The 21,327-nt window shown below is 53.9% G+C and overlaps 4 protein-coding genes and 1 pseudogene across 4 annotated transcripts; all 5 read left to right on the top strand.

Annotated features, from left to right (window-relative positions):
* Positions 1 to 240: 240 nt before the first annotated feature.
* Positions 241 to 1,180, top strand: LOC116526468 (protamine-2-like). Its single transcript, XM_032242760.1, has 2 exons — positions 241 to 797; positions 952 to 1,180. The coding sequence occupies exons 1-2, from the start codon at positions 524 to 526 to the stop codon at positions 990 to 992; spliced, it is 315 nt and encodes a 104-aa protein (XP_032098651.1). The 5' UTR covers positions 241 to 523; the 3' UTR covers positions 993 to 1,180.
* A 1,862-nt stretch (positions 1,181 to 3,042) lies between these two features.
* LOC116526774 lies at positions 3,043 to 3,166 on the top strand (annotated as a pseudogene).
* A 499-nt stretch (positions 3,167 to 3,665) lies between these two features.
* On the top strand, positions 3,666 to 4,293 carry PRM3 (protamine 3). Its single transcript, XM_032242759.1, has one exon. The coding sequence runs from the start codon at positions 3,683 to 3,685 to the stop codon at positions 3,998 to 4,000; it is 318 nt and encodes a 105-aa protein (XP_032098650.1). The 5' UTR covers positions 3,666 to 3,682; the 3' UTR covers positions 4,001 to 4,293.
* A 3,753-nt stretch (positions 4,294 to 8,046) lies between these two features.
* Positions 8,047 to 8,735, top strand: TNP2 (transition protein 2). Its single transcript, XM_032242758.1, has one exon. The coding sequence runs from the start codon at positions 8,161 to 8,163 to the stop codon at positions 8,566 to 8,568; it is 408 nt and encodes a 135-aa protein (XP_032098649.1). The 5' UTR covers positions 8,047 to 8,160; the 3' UTR covers positions 8,569 to 8,735.
* A 10,127-nt stretch (positions 8,736 to 18,862) lies between these two features.
* SOCS1 (suppressor of cytokine signaling 1) lies at positions 18,863 to 21,116 on the top strand. The gene is made up of 2 exons (XM_032242756.1): positions 18,863 to 19,455; positions 20,006 to 21,116. Exon 2 carries the CDS (start codon positions 20,056 to 20,058, stop codon positions 20,689 to 20,691), a length of 636 nt encoding a protein of 211 aa, XP_032098647.1. The 5' UTR covers positions 18,863 to 19,455; positions 20,006 to 20,055; the 3' UTR covers positions 20,692 to 21,116.
* The last annotated feature ends 211 nt before the right edge of the window (positions 21,117 to 21,327 follow it).

Below are 21,327 nucleotides of genomic sequence, written 5' to 3' on the forward strand. Positions count from 1 at the left end.
TACTAGGGAACTGTTTGCTGCTGCCGCCATCTCAACAGTAAGCTGCGTGCAGAGCCAGCACGGAAGTCCCTTCCACATGGTGGAACACAGCACAACACCGAAGAGGCGAGGACACTTCCAAGTGACAGTGTGCATTCCCACCGGCTTGGGGCAATGAGAGCTTGGATTAGACAATAAAACGCCAGCCATCTGTATGATTGCACCCGCTACAAGAGACAGGGGACATACTTTACAGGCAAGGCAAGGGGGTCTCTTGTCCTTCTAGCCCTGCAGCTTGGGTGCCAGAGCCCTGCTAGCTGTGACCCCCAGCCCATGCTGCCCTCACAGAGGAGGCTGGGAAGGGCGGGGACAGGGCGGGGTCACCGAGTCATAGTAGGGCCCCCCTTTATATACAAGCTCCCCGGGAGCCTCACAGACCAGACCAACACTAACACCAAGGGCAGGTGGGCAGGCCTCAGCCCTCCTCCCCCACCCCAGGGCCCACTGCAGCCTCAGCCCAGGAGCCACCGGATCTCCCAACACCATGGTCCGATGCCGCTTGAGGAGCCCGAGCGAACGCCCACACGAGGAGTTCAGGCAGCTGGTGAACGGGCAGGAGCAAGGACGTAATGCCCAAGAAGAGCAGGGGCTGAGCCCAGAAGGCGTTGAGGCCTACGGGAGGACCCACCGAGTCTGCTATCGCTACAGGCGCAGGCGCTGCTCTCGCAGACGGCTGTACCGGATTCACAGAAGACGGCGTCGCTCCTGCAGAAGGCGCAGAAGACGTTGCTGCCGATACCGGAGGCGGTATCGCAGAGGTCTGCCCATGCCCCCCTTCATGCCCCTGACCACCCCAGGCACAGGAGGGAGGCTGGGACCCACCCCACCTGGCAGAGGCTTCAGCTCCCTGACCCCCATCCCCACCCAGAGTCTCTAGGTGCCCCCCTCAACCAGATCTTTCTTTCCCCAAAGGCTGCAAATCCAGGAGGAGGAGAAGATGCAGAAGGTACTAAGCTTCCTGGGCCCCTCGCCCCCTCCTGGAAGTTAAAAGTCACCTGCCCAAGAAACACCAAGTGAGGCCATAGCAACACCCCTACATCAAATGCTCAAGCCCTGAATTGCTGCTGAGAAGCTCACAAGATCTGAGTGAAATATGCCCAAGTCACCTGCCCAATAAAGCTTGACAAGATACTCGCTGGCCTACTGGGGTCTCCTTTGCACAAACTGCATAAACCTGGCTTCCCTCTCGCCCAGGGTGGATAGAGGCTTCTCTGCAGCCCTTCTTCGAGGGCGGGTAGGGTGGGAGCTGTGACGCTCTTAGGGCGCCTAGGAGAGCGTTACTGTGCCTGGGGGTGATGCTGTCCTATGCATCTTTCCATGCTGTCAAAGGCCACATTATTCTGTCTTGATCCCCATCCAGTGAAGAGCCTAATCCTACCCCATGAAAGGAGAAAATGGTTAGAACAGATCAAGCCCTAATTAAGTCACAAAGATATCAAGGCATCTTGTAGCCATATTTAAAAGACCTACTGTGTGCAAACGGTGTGGGCAGAGGAGCAGTGCCCGCAATGGCTTCAAGGTGGGAAGCAGGTCTGGCATGCTCCAGCAACAACTCAGTTAGCATAGAGGGGGCAAAAGGCAAGGAGCAGATTACTCTGGCTATGTGAGGCCTGGGCTGACTGAGGCCTCTGGAGGCTCAGGGAGAATCCGATTCTTGCTGCCTGCTCTCCTTGGCTTGTGGGTGCATCACTCCCACCTCCTGTCTGAAATCAAGGACCCTTGTGAGACTTTCTGGACAAACCAGGATAACTTCCCCATCTCACATCACAAATTCTAGGATTAGGACGTGGGCATTTTGGAGAGGCATTTAGCCAACCACAGGACTGGGGGAAGAAAATTGGCATGATCCAACCTCTATGTTGGAAAATGGATTCCTGGTGCTCAGAAATGACCAATCTTTATGAAGAAATGACTTTCCGAAAAAAAAACATTTTTTTTTGAGATGGGGTTTTGCTCTTGTTACCCAGGATGGAGTGCAGTGGCTCACTGCAAACTCCACCTCCTGGGTTCAAGTGATTCTCCTGCGTAACCTCCTGAGTAGCTGGAGGAGCTAAAAAATATATTTTTGGTATTTTTAGTAAAGCAAGGGTTTCACAATGTTGGCCAGGCTGGTCTCTAACTCCTGACCTCAGATGATTCACCTGCCTTGCCTCCCAAAGTGCTAGAATTACAGGCATGAGCCACCATGCCCAGCCTGAAAAAATTTAAATTAAAAAAATACCACTGCCATTTACAAAAGACTCATTTCAATGTATAAAAAAAAAAAAGTTGGCCGGGCACAGTGGCTCATGCCTGTAATCCCAGCATTTTGGGAGGCTGAGGTGGGCGGATCACGAGGTCAAGAGATCGAGACCATCCTGGACAACATGATGAAACCCTGTCTCTAATAAAAATACAAAAATTAGCTGGGCATGGTGGCGGGCGCCTGTAATCCCAGCTACCTGGGAGGCTGAGGCAGGAGAATCGCTTGAACCCAGGAGGTGGAGGTTACAGTGAGCCAAGATCGCGCCACTGCACTCCAGCCTGGTGACAGAGTGAGACTCCGACTCAAAAAAAAATAAATAAATAAAAAATGACGGGTCAGGGGTGGTTGTAATTACAGGCTCATGCCTGTAATCCCAGCACTATGGGAGGCTGAGGTGGGCAGATCATGAGGTCAACAAATTGAGATCATCCTGGCCAACACGATAAACCCTGTCTCTATTAAAAATATAAAAATTAGCTGGGTATAGTGGCAAGTGCCTGTAGTACCAGCTACTTGGGAGGCTGAGGCAGGAGAATCGCTTGAACTGGGAGGCAGAGGTTGCAGTGAGCCAAGCTCTCACCACTGCACTCCAGCCTGGCAACAAAGCGAGACTCTGTCTCAAAAAAAAAAAAAAAGTGCTAAACCCCCTCCCCCCATGCTGAAATGGTGCTGCACAGACAGGGGAGCCTTGCTATGGGGCAGTTCCAAGATGTCTTCAAAGAGACCTGTGGCCCTAAACAACTTAGAGGATGTCACTCTGCCCTGACCTGGGGAGGGTGGCATCCGGTTGCTGGTGTCCATCTCCCATCAGTCAGGGACAGAGCAACCCCTTGTTCATCCCAGCTTGGCTTCTGGCCTGTGCCCATGCCTTTAGACTAACAAAAAAAGCTTAGAAGCCGTTGCTGTTCAAGAAGATTTCACACTTTCAGGCCCCGGAAGGAAGAGTTCTAAGGGTCCCTGAGTTTTATGAAGGTAAAGCTTATAGAGGGCACACACCTTGGTGATTTATTCCGAAGGGTGAGCAGTCAAGAAACAACATGGACAGCTCTCTCTGGCTGACTCTTTCCGGAATGTGAGGAGGAGTCTGTGTGTGCCCCCGACCACCACACTTCTAGAAATTCAATCCCTAACTGCCATCCCAGCTACAAGGGAAACTCTCCAGGGCAAATGAGGACTATGGTGTCGGCGCTGGCCCCAACACTCTGCCTTGCAGACCTGCCCTGTAGGGGCTGGCAGCTGCTGGTGGCTGAGGTCTGAGTCAGCTGTTGACTCAGACCCAGGTTCCCAAGTGGGGGTGGGCTCCAGGAGCCCCTTTGTGATGTCAGCATCCTGCCCCCACTCACAGCCCCTCCACCAACTACCTCGCCTCCCAGTCCAGAGAGACAGGCAACGTGGACCATGGGTTCCCGCTGTGCCAAGCTCAGCATAGGCCACAGCCCGGGCCATAGCACTGGCCACAGTATGGGCCACAGCACGAGCCATGGCCGTGGCCACGAATCCTCCATGAAGAAGCTCGTGGCCTGCGTGAGTCAGGATAACTTCTCCCTGTCATCAGAGGGCGAGGAAGACGAGGAGGAGAAAGAGGAAGAAGATGAGGAGGAAGAGGAGCTGCCAGTCCAGGGCAAGCTGCTACTGATGGAGCCGGAGCGGCAGGAAGAGGATGAGGACAGTGCCAAGGCCAAGCAGAGCCCCGAGCCCAAGCAGACGCACTCCTGACCCGTGACCACAGCGAGGAAGGGGTGCCCACCACTGCTCCCACCAAAGTATTCAGAGAGGAGTCAGTAAAAAGTCTCTGAGGAATCCTCCCTGTCTCTGGTGTCCCCTCACCCCCTCCCTCCTGGTACCGCATGTGCACACGTGAATGTGTGAGCGTGTGGGTGTGGGCATGTGTGGGTGCACGTGGAGGAAGGCTGAAGAGCAGGGCTCAGTGACCTTGTTCCCAAGCCCCAGCCAGAGGTTCAGGGTCTTTGGGAGGGGGAATCATCTCAGCCAAATCTTCCCGTCTTTAGGACAGGATAACTGTCTTCATCCCACTGTACCCCCAACCACGGATAGACTTTTAAGAACATTGGCTTGGGAGTTCAGCAGACCTGGGTTCAAACTTCTTTTCTGCCAGCTGTGTGCCCTTGGGCAAGTCACTGCGTGTCTTTGGACCTCAGCCTGCCCCTCCCAGGATTTGGGGGAAGCTAATCGCTACTCATGGCTCAGCTGATCAGGAGAATTAGCTCAAGTACTGGGCGGAACCAGGCCTGGCACCACCAGTGCCAAGCTAGAACAGGGATTGTTGCTGGGGTCATAGTCTGCCTCGGACTCTTCCACTGCCAGTCTATGCTGCCGGCGACCATCTGCACCCCCACCTGGAAGCTCACTCCTGCCTTCTTCAAGGGGTCTAGCCCTGGGGGCAGAGACAGTGCCCCCTGAGAGCAGCAGGCAAAGGAGGTCCAGGGAGGTGACTGGGTGCAGACACAGAACCCAGGCCCCGTCCTCTGGCTCTGGGCTCAGTGCGCCTTCTGTGAGAAGCTTCAGAACATGTCTTCTGCCCAACCCAGCCCTGGCTCCTCCCTCATCCCTTCCATCCAAAAGAAGTGACAAGTGTGATCACCACCCCATTCCCTCACAGTCCTCCAGGCCCCAGCCACCTGTTCCCAAGGGGATCCTAGTTGGTGCTGTGGCAGTGGGGCGGGAGGGGATGGGAAATTTTCAGGGAAGCCTCAGTTTCTCTGGGGGCTGTGTGTGAGGGTAGCAAGGGGCCTTGGGCTACCCCGAGGTGAGGCCACTGCTCTCCCTTGCAATGGCTGAGGGTAGGCTGGAGGGAAGGGGAGGCCTCGCTACTCCACCACTCCCAGCCCCACAAATGACTCGTTTGGCCAGCTTTGTTCTTTTGTCCAAGGCCCAAGGTCCACCCGCCCATTCATTTGCCTAGGAAACGTGAGCTGAGCCCCTGTCTTACGCACGGCATGGTGCTAGTCACCAGGGGCACTGGTACTATGAAACACAGTCCCTGCCATCCTGGAAGAGAGTTCACAGTCATGGGGGCGGGGGCAGGTATGTGATGTGCTGCACACCTGCTGCTGGGAGAGGTTGGCCCTCCCTGGGAGGGCTGGAAAGGTGTGTGGAGGAGAGGCCAGCTGATGGCAGGCCGAGATCTCCACGCCCTGCTCGAAGGAGGGGAAGTGGGGCGTCGGCAGTGGAGGAGCAGGAGGTCATGGGAAGAGGGGTCCAGAGACCCGCACAGCCCACTACTGGACCTGCTGAGCCCACCCACAGCAAGGCCCTGAGAACCCTGCTGTAGGTGCCTCTCTAATCTCTAAGAACCCGTTAGTGACCTCCAGAGGCAACCAAAGCTGAATATGACTGGTCTGCCCCTGAGCAGCTGGGGGACTCTGGGCTGGCTCCTCCACCTCTCTGAGCCTGTTTCCTCTTTGCTAAATGTAATCATTGTAGCTGCCTCATGGGGTATGTTAGTTTCCTGTAGCTGCCATACAAAATTACCACAACGTTGGTGGCTAAAAACAATAGGAATGTGTTCTCTGCAGTTCTGAAGGCCAGAAGTCTGAAGTCCAGGCAGCAGCTGGGCTGACCTCCCTCCAGGGGCCTTAGTAAAGAATCCTTCCTTGCCTTCTCTAGTTCATAGAACTCCAAGCTTTTCAGCCGGGTGAGGAGGCTCACGCCTACAATCTCAGCACTTTGGGAGACCAAGGTGGGCAACTCATGAGCTCAGGAGTTCAAGACCAGCCTGGCCAACATGGTGAAACCCCATCTCTACTAAAAATACAAAAATTAGCTGGACATGGTGGCGTGCACCTGTAATCCCAGCTACTCGGGAAGCTGAGGCAGCAGAATTGCTTGAACCTGGGAGGCAGAGGTTGCAGGGAGCAGAGATTGTGTCACTACACTCTAGCCTGGGCAACAGAGTGAGACTTTGTTCCAAAAAAAAAAAAAAAAAAGAACTCCAAGCTCGTCCTGAGTGACAACTCTCCTGTCCCTCGTAAGGCCATTTGGATTTGGATTTAGGGCCCACTGTCTAAGTCAACATGCTCATCTCCAGATTCTCAGATTAAATACATCTGCAAAGACCCCCTTTTCCAAATAATATCACATTGACAGGTTCTAGGAGTTACAACGTGGACATAGATTTTTGGGGGCCGCCATTCAGTCCACTACAAAGAGTCACTTTAAGGCTTGAGGGCGAAGCTGCCTGGGGAGGGTGAAGCCCAGAGCCCAGCCATGTAGAAAGCATTCGATAAATGAAAGCGGTTATCACTGTGAGAAATTTCATGTTTATTAAGAAATAAACTGCAAAGGCTGGGCATGGTGGCTCATACCTGTAGTCCCAGCACTTTGGGAGGCCAAATCAGGAGGATATCTTGAGCTCATGAGTTCAAGACCCACCTGGGCAACAAAGTGAGACCCTGTCTCTACAAAAAAAAAAATTCAAAAAAATTAGACAAGTGTGGTGGCATGCATCTATAGTCATAGCTACTCAGGAGGCTGAGGTGGGAGGATCGTTTGAATTTAGGAGGCTGCAGGGAGCTGTAATCATGCCACTGCACTCTAGCCTGGGCAACACAGCAAGACCCTGTCTTGAAAAAAAGAAAAAGAAAAAAAACTATATAAAAGCAGATGATTGCAAATCCTCATAGCAAGAGGCAAAGCTGCACATGGGCAAAGTGAGAAGCTGCCTTGGGCTGGGGCCTGCTGGAGGAGGGGAGACAGAGACAGAGGGCGCTCCATGCAGGGACCAGTGGGGAAGTACAGGCCTAGGGCCAAGTGCAAAGGCATCGGCCAAGGCAGGGAGGGGTGGGGGTCTCTGAATGGACACCCAGAGAGTAGAAGATCAAATGACCTGGTGTTCAAACATAAGTCTGGGCTTTATTCTCCAGTTGCTGGGGTGTCTGAGCAGGGAAGGCATGATTCAGACTGAACAGCAAGTCTTCGTTAGCAGGGAGCGGAGGAGAATCAAGAGGCAGAAACTGAAGGAGAAAGTCGGGTTTCCAAGGGCCTCCTATAGTTTGACAGGCATCTCAGGCGCACAAGAATGCAAGGAAGGAAGGAAAGACACCTCTTTGTCACATAAGGCAACTAAGCCTCAGAAACCACAATGGCCTACCCAAGGTTGGACATCAGTACAAACTGGGATTTGAACCTGGCTCAGAATCTCCCGACATTCCATCTGGCTGGGGGGGTGGGCTTGCAGGAAGGGCCCCAGAACCACCCCTTAGTCCATGTGGTTACTCATCTTTCACCCATCCACCAAGTCATCTGATCAATTCATCACCTCCCCATCATCCAGACACTAATCTATCTTACCAACTGCCCACCATTCAGCTGCCATCACTAGGGTCAGGGCTGCACCCCTGGCGCCCGAGCTGCCGAGGGGGTTAAGAAAAAGACCTGATGATGCTGGTCAGTGATTTTACTGAGCTCTTATTGCGGACTGGGCCTGGGCTAACTGCTTGACATAAATTCTCTCCTTTATTAGTAATTCTTCTAATGTCCATATGAGGCGAGTACAATTATTGTCTCTATTCTGCAGGGATGGGGAAACTGAGGCTTGTTCAGGCGAATCCCCAGGACTGGCCATGCGGAAAAAGCAGATCTGGAATGCAGACAAAGCTCCATCTGACCCAAGGGCTCCTACCCTGAACCAGCAGCTGGGACTACCCCAGGGTACCCCTAAGCACAGCCCCACCCTGGGGATGAGGGTAAGGGATAGGGGGCTTTGTCTTGGCTGGGCCACATCTGTCACACCCCTGTGGCCTGTGCCATCATAATCAGCCCCAACTATATAACCAGGGGCTGCCAGGGCCTCTGTAAATCTAGGCCTGCTGGGAGAGGAGGAAGAGGAGGCCCTGCCCCTCCAATCGTGGCCTCCTATGGACACCAAGACTCACAGCCTTCCCATCACCCACACCCAGCCCCATAGCAACTCTCGGCCCCAAAGCCCCACCTGCAGGCCGTGCACCTGCAGCCGCCACTGCCAGACCTGCAGCCAGCATTGCAGCCAGAGCCGGAGCTCCAGCCGCAGCCCGACCACCCACCACAGCCCACCCGGCGCCCAGAGCTCATCCGGCCGCCAGGGCCAGAGTCCCAGCCCCAGCCCACCACCAAAGCACCACAAAAAGACCATGAACTCCCACCACTCTCCCACGCGGCCCACCATCCTTTACAGCAGCTGCCCCAAGAGAAGAAAGAACTTGGAAGTCAAGATGAACAAGAGAAAAATGGCCAAGAGGATCCGGCAGGTGTACAAAACCAAGAAGCGGAGCTCAGGTACCCTTTAAGGAGGTGGGGAAGGGTCACAGAGCCCACAGATGACAGGGAGCAGACCCTGGGGGCAGTGAGGGGAAGGGTGCAGCCAGGTCACAGAGGAACCACAGGCAAGGATGAAGACGGAGAAGAGAAACAATGGCAGTTGGTCAGCTGAATGTATCAACACTGACAGACTTTGAATAAATTGGATGGGTTGATTGGAAGAATGGAAGGTTGGACAGTCAGCAGATTAGCTAGATGGAAGTATGAATGGGGTTGAGAGGTTGGGTGGATGAGTGGGTGGGTAAATAATAAATAATAGAAAGGATAGTTGGAAGAATGCATTGGGTGAATGGCAGGAAGGTTGGATGTGATTAGCTGGATGGGTGAATAAATGGATTAATGCACTGGCTGGCTAGTCATTGCTTTGTTAGGTAGATGATTAACTGGAAAAATATGGTTGGTAGATGAAACGGTTGAATACAGAGTTAGTTTTGATGGGTTGGTTTGATTGGTTAAATAATGGTTGGCTAGGTAGGTGGACGATAGCTCAGATTTCTAGATAGATGGAGGGATGATGAATTGATACATTTATTTGAATGAAGTAATTGAATGAATTGATAGATGGAAGAATACATGTCTAGACTAATGGGATAGAATGGGAAAGAAATGTTGTATATATGAATAGAATGGGTGAACTAACGAATTGATGGATGACAAATAGAAGGGATAAATGGATGGATGGACAGATTCACATAGGTCAAAAGGACACTGACGTAAACTATTTCCACCCCATATTCAATCACAAATTAGTTGTAAGATGTAAAGGTCAGTGATTTCATGAAGTGCTCAGCTATTAAAGGTTCCTTTCTCACTATTAATCCCTTAGGACAGAAATCCAACGAATGAGACTGCACTCCTTGGCTTGTTCCTGCGTGTTTCACCCAAATGAGAAATGCTATCATGCATAGAAGGCTAGGATGAAGTCCATCTTCTTGCAGGAACGTGTTACTATGGTGATTTCTATGCAACACTAATTAAAGCGTGTACCCTGCAAGACTATCCCTGAGTAGTCATTTTGATTTCACTAATAAAGGCGTTACATGTTTTGGGGGCCTGCAAAGGGACAGAAATAAATGGGGATGGGATGTCAAGAAGCCTGCAGAGTGGATGGGCAACACTGCCTGAATAACACAGTCCACATCTATTCATGTGATCCACAGAACATGACAGGAGGCAGGAAGAGGGGTTCAGAATGTGCATTCTGCAGTCCAGAGCATCCTGAGTTTGAAGCCTGGCTCATCTTTCGTACTTGCTGTGTGACCTTGGACTGTGATCCATCTCTGGACCTCCCTTGTTGATTCTGTAAAATAGTACCAACCTCAACGTTCTTCAAAGCTGCCATTTCAACACTTTTACTAAAGGACCAAAGTCCATTCAGGGGCTGTGCTGGGCTCTGGGAACAGAACTAGAGAACACACAAGGTCCTGCCCTCATGGAGCTTACAGTCCAAACACACAAGACTTGTCAGGATGAGCTGTGTCAAGGAAGCAGATGTCATGTCCCAGTGAGGGAATGAGCCTGGGTTAGAAATTGTGTTCCAGAGGAGCTGGCGTAGAATTTGCAGGTGCTGAGACATGAGCTGGGGGCACCAGGCAGGGGCCAGACCATGCTGGGGTTGGACCAAGTTCAGCAGGAAGGAGCCTGGACATTATTCTTGGTGTGAGAAGTCAGGGGAGGCTCTCAACAGTGAGTTGATAGAGTCTGGTGTGTGCTTTTGAGACCAGGTTATGGTACAATCATGGCTCACTGTAGCTTTGATCTCCCAGGCTCAAGCCATCCTCCCGTCTCAGGTTCCCGAGTAACATGACATGCGCCACAATGCCTAACTTTTTTTTTTTTTTGAGACAGTCTCTGTCGCCCAGGCTGGAGGGTGGTGATGCAATCTTGGCTCATTGCAACCTCTGCCTCCCCGGTTCAAGCAATACTCCTGCCTCAGCCTTCCAAGTAGCTGGGATTACAGGTACCCGCTACAATGCCTAGCTAATTTTTGTATTTTTTTTCCTCACTGTGCAGGTATTCTGTCACTGCTTTTTAAAATTTTTATTTAAGTTCTGGGATACATGTGCAGAACACGCAGGTTTATTACATAGGTATACATGTGCCATGGTGGTTTGCTGCAAAAACCCATCATCCAGGTTTTTAGCCCCGCATGCATTAGGTATTTGTCCAAATGCTGTCTCTCCCCTTTGCCCCAACCCCCTAATTTTTGTATTTTTTTTTTCTAGTAGAGATGAGCTTTCACCATGTTGATCAGGCTGGTCTCAAACTCCTGACCTCAAGTGATCCACCCACCTTGGCCTCCCAAAGTGTTGGGATTACAGGCGTAAACCACTGCGCCAAGCCTGGTGTGTGTTTTCAAAATGGCACTGGCTGCTGTGTGGAGACTGGACTGCAGGGGATGGGACAGGTATAGCAATTGGCAGAATGGCAGCCTGGTCTAGCAGAGAGATTTCCCAGGACAACGGGAAAACCTTCCTCATTCCTCTTCCATAAACATTTACTGAGCACCCGCTTGCGTGGGCTTTGTGAGAAGGCCCAGGAGGGGAGATAAGGGTGAACCGGACAGAACCCTGCTTCCAAGTAGACATGGAGACAGCTATGGACATGAATCTTAGGAAAACCTGCCCTCATCTGCAAAATGGGCGCCCTTGCTGTGCGGCTGGGAGAGGTCCATGTGCCATGTGTCGTGACACAGTGTCTGGGCTCAGTGCTTGGCTCTCAGTGAGCCTCTGCTATTAATAAAAAAAGTACCAGGCAGATTATCATGAAGGAACGCTGGCTGCCAGACCAAAGGACTGGGGAATGGTCAGCATCTTGTGTAAAATGGCTAAAAAGTACCAGGCAGATTTTCATGAAGGAACGCTGGCTGCCAGACCAAAGGACTGGGGAATGGTCAGCATCTTGTGTAAAATGGCTTCTGACCTTCATATCCACCAGGCTTGTTTTCAGGGTCAGACTCGTTTGCCCTGATTCTTGCTCTCCTAGCTGGGGGTGCTAGGACTAAACCACTCTGAGCCTCACTCACCTCTGTCGAAGGGGGTCATAATTCCGACATGGCGGGGGGCAAAGTACCCAGCAGCCTGATGTGTGGGAAGTTGCCCAGCACAGTGCCAGACACAGGGTCACTTTGTTTCCTTTTGTGTGGCATTTAGCATTTGGGCTGAAGGAACGGGTGAACCCGTGCAGGGAGGTGGGGCAGGAGTAGAAGTGAGTGGTGGTGGGGTGTATGCAGTGGAGGGAAACAGACCCAGATGTCTGGGGAAGGCCTTGCAGGACCCCGAGCTTTGCTGAGCCCGTCCTAGGCAGTGGCGTACCATGGAAGTTCCTCTTTCAGATCTCAGCTGTGTGGCCTTGAGCAACTCAGGTCCCCCCTCTGCATCCTGGTCTCTTCTGTAAAATGGGAGGCTAACAGTGCCTCCTGTCCCTGGGGGGGTTCACTGAGACAATGCATATGCAAGCATCCAACAGAGGGCCTGGCCCATCCCATCAATGCCACTCTACACCACTGTCAATCTCCTTTCCTTGGGCTCCTTTATCCTCCCCTCACAGCGGGCAATGTTCCCAGGTTATTTCTATTGGGAGAGGGTGTGGGGAAGGACCTAAGCAGGCTTGGGAATCGCATTTATTGAGCACCGACTAGACGTCAGATATTTTGACATAAACATTTGCACAGAATCCACACTCTTCAACAAGAGATATTATTGCTCTCACTGTACAGATGAAGAAGCTGAGACTCACAGGTGAAATAACTTGGTCAAGGACTCCTGGTAGACAGGTCTGAGATAAGAGATTCATGTCTTGTCCCAAACTTCCAGGTTCCCAACTGAAAATGTAAGGCCACATTAAGCCACGATAGTCACTGACACATCAGTGCAAAAAAATTTAGGAACACATTTTGAAAGAGGAAGTGGAGACAGGGTTAGATATAAGGTCGGGGACTTTGAGCCCCACTCACCAAAGGACCTCCTGACTTCCTGACCTGTTTCCTTTTATGATATGATGACTAAAGGCAGATCTTTTATTATAAGCCAATGGACTGGGTCATGCGTGTGGCTTATGGTGCTATCCTTAACTCCACATGTCCCTGAAACCAACACTGAGACGAAAGTGGCAGAATAGCCACACACATGATCACAGCTCATCACAGCCTCAAACTCCTGGCCACATACACAAAAAAACAGCTGTGCAAATCCACTCGACACTGAGGCCCACATTCACACATGGACCCCAAATACACACACACACCCCTACACATGCATGCAGGCTCTCGGTCACCTCCCCCAACCCTTCCCACAGGAAACACACAGGTAAGCAAGCACTCACAGCACATGCCACCCTCACGCAGTCAGACGCACGATGATGATAGGCAAAAAATCCAACCACAGATTCATTCTTTCACTTAGGGTGGGTGGCAGTAGGTCCGGGGGCAGGCCTGCTGGAGACCCAAATTCAGGAAATGGAAAGAGACAGGCAATAAATTCAGTCAGCAAGAGAGTATGCGGGTTCTGAAGATGATCTATCTTGATACTCAGGGATTTCATTTCAGTGGGCTACTCAGGGTGAGGTGAGGTTTGGAGAACAATGAGGTGTAGCCTGGCCTGCCTGGGGTGACCTGGGGGGCTGTCACTCCCGCAGGCCTGAGGGATCACCAAGGGGAACGAAGCGGTCAGAGGAGAGGGTAGACCCTGGGTGGAGATGCCGACATGAGCTATGATTTAAGAGGAAAAAGACCTCAAACCCTGTAGCCACATAGACCCAGCTTCAAATCCCAGCTCCCCCATTCCCTTGCTGGGTGACCCCAGGCCCATTCCTTAACCTCTTTGAGTCTCAGGTGCATCTCACACTTTGTAAAGAAGACTGAGGGGGCCATGCTAGTCACTGCTGCACCTCCAGGACTTGGCACAGTGCCTGGCACATATTAGGAGTGTAGTAAATAGCTGTTGAATAAATGAAAGGAGCAGGCATTAAAGCAACAATGAGAAGCCACTAGTTACCAAACCATCAAATAAGCAAATGGAAAAACCATGATAATGGCAAAGAGATGGGGAAACATTCTGGAATATGCTCTCCCTCCCTCCCTCCCCTTAGTGAGATCTCATTCTTTTTTTTTTTTTTTTTTTTTTTTTGACACAGTGTCTCCCTCTGTAGCCCAGGCTGGAGGGCAGTGGTGTGATCTCAGTTTACTGCCATCTCTGCCTCCCAGGCTCAAGTGATCCTCCCACTTCAGCCTCCCAAATGGCAGGGACCACCATGCCCAGCTAACTTTTTTTGTATTTTTGTAGAGAAGGGGTTTCGCCATGCTGCCCAGGCTGGTCTTGAACTCCTGAGCTCAAGTGACACTCATTCTTTACAACTCAGTTGGGGATCACCTCTCCCTAAGCCTGCTTAGGGCACTGCCAAGTGGGCAGCAGACACTGGGCTTCCCACATTGTGGCATGTGTGGAGACTGCTACAGTTCTGTGTGCCCTGAGACCAGACACCTCCTCAGAGAGAACTGGGCCCACTTCCACCTCTCCTGGTGACACCTGACATTCTCAACAGCATCACTGCAGTGAGGGGCTACGGACATGAGGAACCCTCCTGCTCTAATGTCCCCAGCCTGCTGTGTGCTAACTCTTGTGTGTAGTTTCATAGCTTCTGCAAGTTCTTTCCCCACTATTTCACTGCGACTGGTCCTTGTTGTCAGCTGTTGAGACCTAATTTGTCACTTACGGTTGGGGTAGGTTGGGTGGAAACTGGTGAGGCTTGTTAGAATACTGTGCAAAAGTGGAAGTCAACAGACTGCGAACAAGAGCCTAAGGGATTTACTGTAGAATGGGCACTGTGCTTCCCAGCTTGGGCTTTGTGACAGTTCTCTGGGCCACTGGATTAAATCAACTTGCCTGAAGCCACACAGCTGATGGGGAGGGCAGCTGGGACTGGAAGCAGGTGTGTCTGGACTGCTTTACCAGCATTCCCAGAATTCTACTTTCCTGCCCCTCCTATTTTACAGCTGTTCACATAAAAATCGTGACTGCTTTCTGAAAACCAGTTACTACTGGCTACTTCAAGTAACGGCTGACTTCTCTCTTTCACCTGAGCCTGCTGGAAGGGCCCCACCAAGTCTCCCAGGACTGGTGCCACTTTGGAGTCCAGCCACTGGCTCAGGCCATAGCTCCCTGGCCTCTCACACCTTCTCCTTGGACTTGGGTGCCCCGAGCTCACACCCCTCTATCCACCACTGAGAAACACAGCGTTCCTGCAGTGGGAGCAGAAGGGATCTATCACATACACCAAAGCAACCTCTCCCAACAGAGGACTTCGGGCCAGGTTCCATCAAGCCCGAGGGCTCCCTGAAACACCTTCACCAAGTTCCACCAGCTCCCCGAGTTGGGCTCTCCTCATCTGATCAAGTGAAACACATAATTTTCAATTCATAGGACCATGGGAAAGTGTCCCAAGGCCACTACTACTACAGATCAGCACGGCTAAAGAGCCAGAGGGCTCTTTCCACACTCAGTCCCATGGTGCCTCCTGGGCCTTCACACTGTCCCAGGCACTCAGGGCAAAAGGCCCTGCCGGATGGATCAGACCCCGCCAACACCTATGCCTTACTCCTACACCACCCGCTGGCTCGCAATACCAACTCTCCTTTCCTATCTTCAAGCTCCCGCACCACAGGCCCTCTGCACTGGCTGCTCTCTCCAGCTGGGATCTTCATCCCACTTGTAGAAAGACCTCAGTGCTAATGGCATCACGTCCAAGAGGCTTCCCTAACCTACTTATCTCACTCAACAAATAACCAGTCACACCTTTCTCTCTGTTTCTTTCCCACATAGAACCATTTATGATCTGCAATGATGGTTGTGAATTCACTGCCTCCCTAGGGCTGCTTGAAGACCTGAGTCTCCTGTGCCTGGCACACAGTAAGAACTCAGTAAATTGCCGGGCGCGGTGGCTCACGCCTGTAATCCCAGCACTTTGGGAGGCCGAGGCGGGTGGATCACGAGGTCAAGAGATCGAGACCATCCTGGTCAACATGGTGAAACCCCGTCTCTACTAAAACTACAAAAAATTAGCTGGGCATGGTGGCGTGTGCCTGTAATCCCAGCTACTCAGGAGGCTGAGGCAGGAGAATTGCCTGAACCCAGGAGGCGGAGGTTGCGGTGAGCCGAAATCACACCATTGCACTCCAGCCTGGGTAACAAGAGCGAAACTCCGTCTCAAAAAAAAAAAAAAAAAAAGAACTCAGTAAATAAATACCTGCTCAATAAATACCGAAGAAGTGAAATAGATACGTTACTACCCCATCTTGCAAATGTGAAAACTGAGGCACAGAGAAGCTAAGAAGCTGGCCCCAGGTCACATGCTTATGAAATGACCGATTTAAATTCAGACCAACGGTCAGCAGAATCCACACTGCGAGCCCTACTGCTCGGGACTCCTGGGGCACAGGCTACCATGGGAACCTAGCTGACACACGGGTTAGAGGAAAAGGAGGGCTGAGGAATTTCAGAGTAGAGGGCAGTTTCATGATTACACATACTGTTCAGGAGCTGCTTTTCCCAGCAAAGTGCCACCAAAGCTGGAAAGAGAAACTGAAAATCTGAGGGTCATAAGTCACCAGGATCTTGACTTCCCCCAGATGCTGGCCGGGCCCCCCACATCTGGTGTACGAGGACCCGCCAAAGTAGGGAGGAGAACATTCCCACACATCTGGCCTATGGTTTAGCAAACTGAGGACAGACAGCTGGTCCATCTGCCCTGTGGCAAGAGGTCACTGTGCCAAGCACCGACTCCATGCCTGGCATTTGGCCCTTGGCTCTGTATGTCTGGCTGCTTTGTGAAGTATGAGATGTCCAGAGCTTACTTTGCCGTTGGGGCAGGTGAGGTCCCAAGAGGGCAGGTCGCTTGCCCAAGGTCATGCAGCAAGTCTGGAGTCAGAGCCTGGTCCCACCCTGCCAAGCAGTCTGAGCCGCTCAGGGTTTCATGACGCCTGGCTTCCAGTGAGCCTGGCACCCAGCCCTCCAGGGAGAACGGCCCACAAGGCGGATGCTTGTCAATCAGGAGATTTCTTTTTCTCCTTTGGCATCTGGATTTGGTTTCATTTTGAACACAGGACTTCAGAAAATGAAACCAAAGCTGTCTGTCATTGGTGGCAGTGAGGAGAACCCACGTGTGCTAAGTGTACCCTGAGACGCTTTCCAGCTCCCTTGCTGGCCTTACCTGGCCTATGGTCCCCAGGCTAGGGCTTCTAACACAGAAACAAGGCAAGGCTTTGGAGGCCAGGGGTGAGGAGGAGGAGGGTTGATTGAGGTCAGGAGTTTGAGACCTGCCTGGGCAGCATAGTGAGACTCCATCTCTACAAAAAATTTTAAAAATTAGCCAGGTGTGGTGGCATGTGCCTGTAGTCTCACCTACTCAGGAGGCTGAGATGGGAGAATCTCTTGAGCCCAGGAGGTCGAGGCTATAGTTAGCTATGATCCTATGACTGCACTCCAGCCTGACCAACAGAGCAAGACTCCATCTCTATTAAAAAATGGACACGGGGGTTGAAGCCACGTGTTTGTGGGCTCCAACACACTGCCACACCCACAGGGACCCTTGAATGAACAACAGCAAACACCTACTGAGTGCTTAGCATACACTAAGGGCTGTTTTACGTACCTGACCCGTGATCGTCTAATTCCCACACAACCCTGGGAGGCAGGTACTGTTGGCTCTTTTCTTTTTGAGACAGGGTCTCTGGCAGAAGACTTTTCCATACAGTGGAAAAAAAGTGAGAGAGAGAGAGAGAGACAGAGTCTTACTCTGTTGCCCAGGATGGAGAGCAGTGATTGACTCCTGGGTTCAAGCCATTCTCCTGCCACCTCAGACTACAGGTGCAAGCCACTATGCCTGGCTGATTTTTGTACTTTTTTTTTTTTTTTTTTGTAGAGACCGGATCTTACTCTGTTTCCCAAGCTGGTCTCAAACTTCTGGGCTCAAGCGATCCTCCCGTCTGGGTCTCCCAAGTACTGGGATTATAGACACGAACTACTGCACCCTGCGACAGGTCCTATTATCCTCCCCCATTTCACAGATGAAGAAACCATGGTAGAAAGGTTAATTACATGCTCAAGGTCACACGAATAGAAAGGTGTAGAGTTGGAACTGGGTCTCCTTGTATTTTATCCATCACCCACAGCAGAGTGTGGCCCCTAGCAGATGTCCAGTGGACATCTCTCAAATGACCACACACCTGACCCCTGGCGCAGGCAAGGCTCTGCATCTTCTCTCTACCCACTGCACATACACAACCTACACCAATGACCACCACCAGCCCTGGCCACACGCAGATTCAGGGCACTGATGGGGTGCAGCCAGCCCGGTTCTGAGCCACCCCCTGTGATCAGGAGGAAACATAAGGACCTAGGCTCTGCCTGGGGAAGGAGGCAACAGAGGGCCAGGGAGGCAGGAAGAAGGACCAGGCACCAGGGCTTCCAGGGGAGAAGCCGTCTGCGCTGCCGCCTGAGAGCTGTCTGTAGAGGGCAGTGTGCGCCAGCGTGAGGCCCGTCACCAGGTCCCCAGCCTAGCCAAGCTTTTATGTGGCTCCTCACATACCTTCATTCAAAAATACACGCAGCAGCCAGACACATAATCCATGGCCTTGCACGGCAGCCGGAATCACTAAATCACAAACACGTGTGCAAATTACAGCCCTGACCACCCACTGCTCACCATCCCAAGCCTCGGGCATGTGTGTAGTGGGAAGGCAGTCTTTGAAGGGCAGATGCTTGACGCAGCAACAGGGGGAAATTTACGAGGTAGGTGTTGGGGAGAGAAGGGCTAGGAAAGCAGGATTTGGGAATCATCACGCAGAATGCACCATTTTTCCACTAGGCTCCAACTTTCTCTCTCCCAGCTGCTCCTTTCCCCAAAATAAAGACGGGGAGGGGAGAAACCAGGTCCAGAGCTCCCAATCTGCAAGCCATTGCAAATACCAGCCCCTCCCCGGCCTCAGTTTCTTCCGCTGTCGAGCAGTGGGAACGCAGGGAGAGCAGTCAAACCACCAGGGACCTTGCCCGGCCCCGCCCAGTTTCCGAGGAACTGGGCCGGGGTGGAGGCGCCCGCGCCGTCAGGGGTTCCTCTGAAGCCTGTGGTCAGACCGCCACTTCCCGGGAAACACGAGCCAAGACCAGAGACTGCTGCCTGCTGGGGCTTCGGAACAGGAGGGCGGGCGACTGTGGGGGTCGACGGCGTGTGGAGCAGGAGCTAGAAAGGGGTCTAGGGGTGAGGTCGGGCTCAGGGTTGGGGACACCTTGTGGGGGATCCCGGGCGGATCTGGCTGCAAGGGAGAAGAGTACAGGGCTCTGTCCCCAGCGGGTGTGGAGACACCTGGGGCAGAGAAGGGTGTGTCAGGGCGCGTCCCAAGAGGACCTGGGGGCAGAAAGTGGAACCTAAGGTAGCGGGGCAAAAGCCGGGTCGCCAAGTCCGAAGGGGGCGTCCGAGAAGTGGCCGGAAGGTACAGGGGCGGAGCCAGAGTCCCTCGAGGGACGGGTGCTGGGACAGGTGCAAACAGGCAGGCAGAGAGCCCCGCGGGAGGGTCCCGAACAGACGGGGGAGAGGCGCCGCAGCAGTCCCGCTGGCGCCACCGCGGAAAAAGAAACCGAAAGTGGAGCTGGGGGCGGGGCCTGACGGGGGCGGGGCCTCCCGCCTTCGCCCGCCCCGTCTCCGTGCGGGTTTAAAAGACTGGCGCAGGGGCGGGCGCCGAGCAGAACGAGCTGCGGCCGTGGCAGCTGCACGGCTCCAGGCCCCGGAGCATGCGCGAGAGCCGCCCCGGAGCCCCCCGGAGCCCCCCGCCGCCCCGCCCGCGGCGCCCCGCGCACCGCCGCCAGGTGAGCCGGTCCCTGGGCGTGGAGGCGTGAGGGAGGAGGGAAGGGAGTCCAGGGCAGCCGGGAGTCCGGCGGGCCTCAGGGGCTGCAGGATGGGGTCGCGGCCGCTACGCCCCTGGCCCCCGGCGGCCCCACCCAGGCCGCCCCCCGCCCGCGGGTCTCCAGCAGCACAGCCTTTCTCCGGCGCTAGCCCAAATCGCCCGGACCGGGCGCCGATCCCGGCCTGGCCAGCAGGCGGCGGGCGCGGAGCGGCGAGCGGGGGCCTGACAGCTGTAGCCGGAGCCGGCTGCTCTCCACGCCCCCCTCTCGGTTGTGCCCCGAGGCCGGACTCCGCCTCCACCAAGCCCCCACCCGCCGGGAAGAGCTCCGCGGAATGCAGAGCCCGTTGTCTAGCTGTGCCCACTGAGGCTGAACATAGCCGCGCGAACTTGGTGCTCCATGCTTGCCCCCTAGGGCCGGGTCCGCCGGGAGCGCCGCCCTCCAGAGTTGCCGCGCGGGCGCTCACCTGCCCGGCCCCGCAGCGCCCCGGCTCACCGCCTTCTCTCCCACGCAGCGCACCCCCGGACGCTATGGCCCACCCCTCCGGCTGGCCCCTCCTGTAGGATGGTAGCACACAACCAGGTGGCAGCCGACAATGCAGTCTCCACAGCAGCAGAGCCTCGACGGCGGCCAGAGCCTTCCTCCTCTTCCTCCTCCTCGTCCGCGGCCCCCGCGCGCCCGCGGCCGTGCCCGGCGGCCCCGGCCCCGGTCCCCGGCGACACGCACTTCCGCACGTTCCGTTCGCACGCCGATTACCGACGCATCACGCGCGCTAGCGCGCTCCTCGACGCCTGCGGCTTCTACTGGGGGCCCCTAAGCGTGCACGGGGCGCACGAGCGGCTGCGCACGGAGCCCGTGGGCACCTTCCTGGTGCGCGACAGCCGCCAGCGGAACTGCTTTTTCGCCCTCAGCGTGAAGATGGCCTCGGGTCCCACGAGCATCCGCGTGCACTTCCAGGCCGGCCGCTTTCACCTGGACGGCAGCCGGGAGAGCTTCGACTGCCTCTTCGAACTGCTGGAGCACTACGTGGCGGCGCCGCGCCGCATGCTGGGGACCCCGCTGCGCCAGCGCCGCGTACGGCCGCTGCAAGAGCTGTGCCGCCAGCGTATCGTGGCCACTGTGGGCCGCGAGAACCTGGCGCGCATCCCCCTCAACCCCGTTCTCCGCGACTACCTGACCTCCTTCCCCTTTCAGATTTGACCGGCCGCGCTGCGCACGGAGCATTAACTGGGGTGCCCTATTATTTTCTGTTATTATTTGTCTGGGACCACATGGGTGCCCTCCCCCGCCTGGGTTGAAGGGAGAGGGGGTAGGGGTGAGGCGCCTCCCGCTCTCGGCTGGAGGTGAGGCCGCAGACCCCCTCCTCACCTCTTGAGGGGGTGCTCCCCCTCCTGGTGCTCCCTCTGGGTCCCCCTGGTTGTTGTAGCAGCTTAACTTAACTGTATCTGGGGCCAGGACCTGAACTCGCACCTCCTACCTCTTCATGTTTACATATACCCAGTATCTTTGCACAAACCAGGGGTTGGGGGAGGGTCTCTGGCTTTATTTTTCTGCTGTGCAGAATCCTATTTTATATTTTTTACAGCCAGTTTATGTAATAAACTTTATTATGAAAGTTTTTTTTTAAAAAAAAAAAAGTTTCTAAAGCGTGTGCTTTGGCCAAAAGTTTAACTTGGATCTGAACAGGTCCAGGGGAGAGAGGTCCCTAAGGCTGACTTCCTGGGCTGTAGGTGGGGTATGGGCCTGCTCTGTGGCTGGGCACCCCTCACAGTTACACCCACAGCTCTCCAGGGAGAGAAACGGTTGGTCTAGTTTTGGCGTGTGTCTGGTAAGGCA

Source organism: Sapajus apella, unplaced genomic scaffold, assembly GCF_009761245.1.
Source record: "Sapajus apella isolate SASKATOON/1434 unplaced genomic scaffold, GSC_monkey_1.0 scaffold51, whole genome shotgun sequence".
Classification (NCBI taxonomy): domain Eukaryota; kingdom Metazoa; phylum Chordata; class Mammalia; order Primates; family Cebidae; genus Sapajus; species Sapajus apella.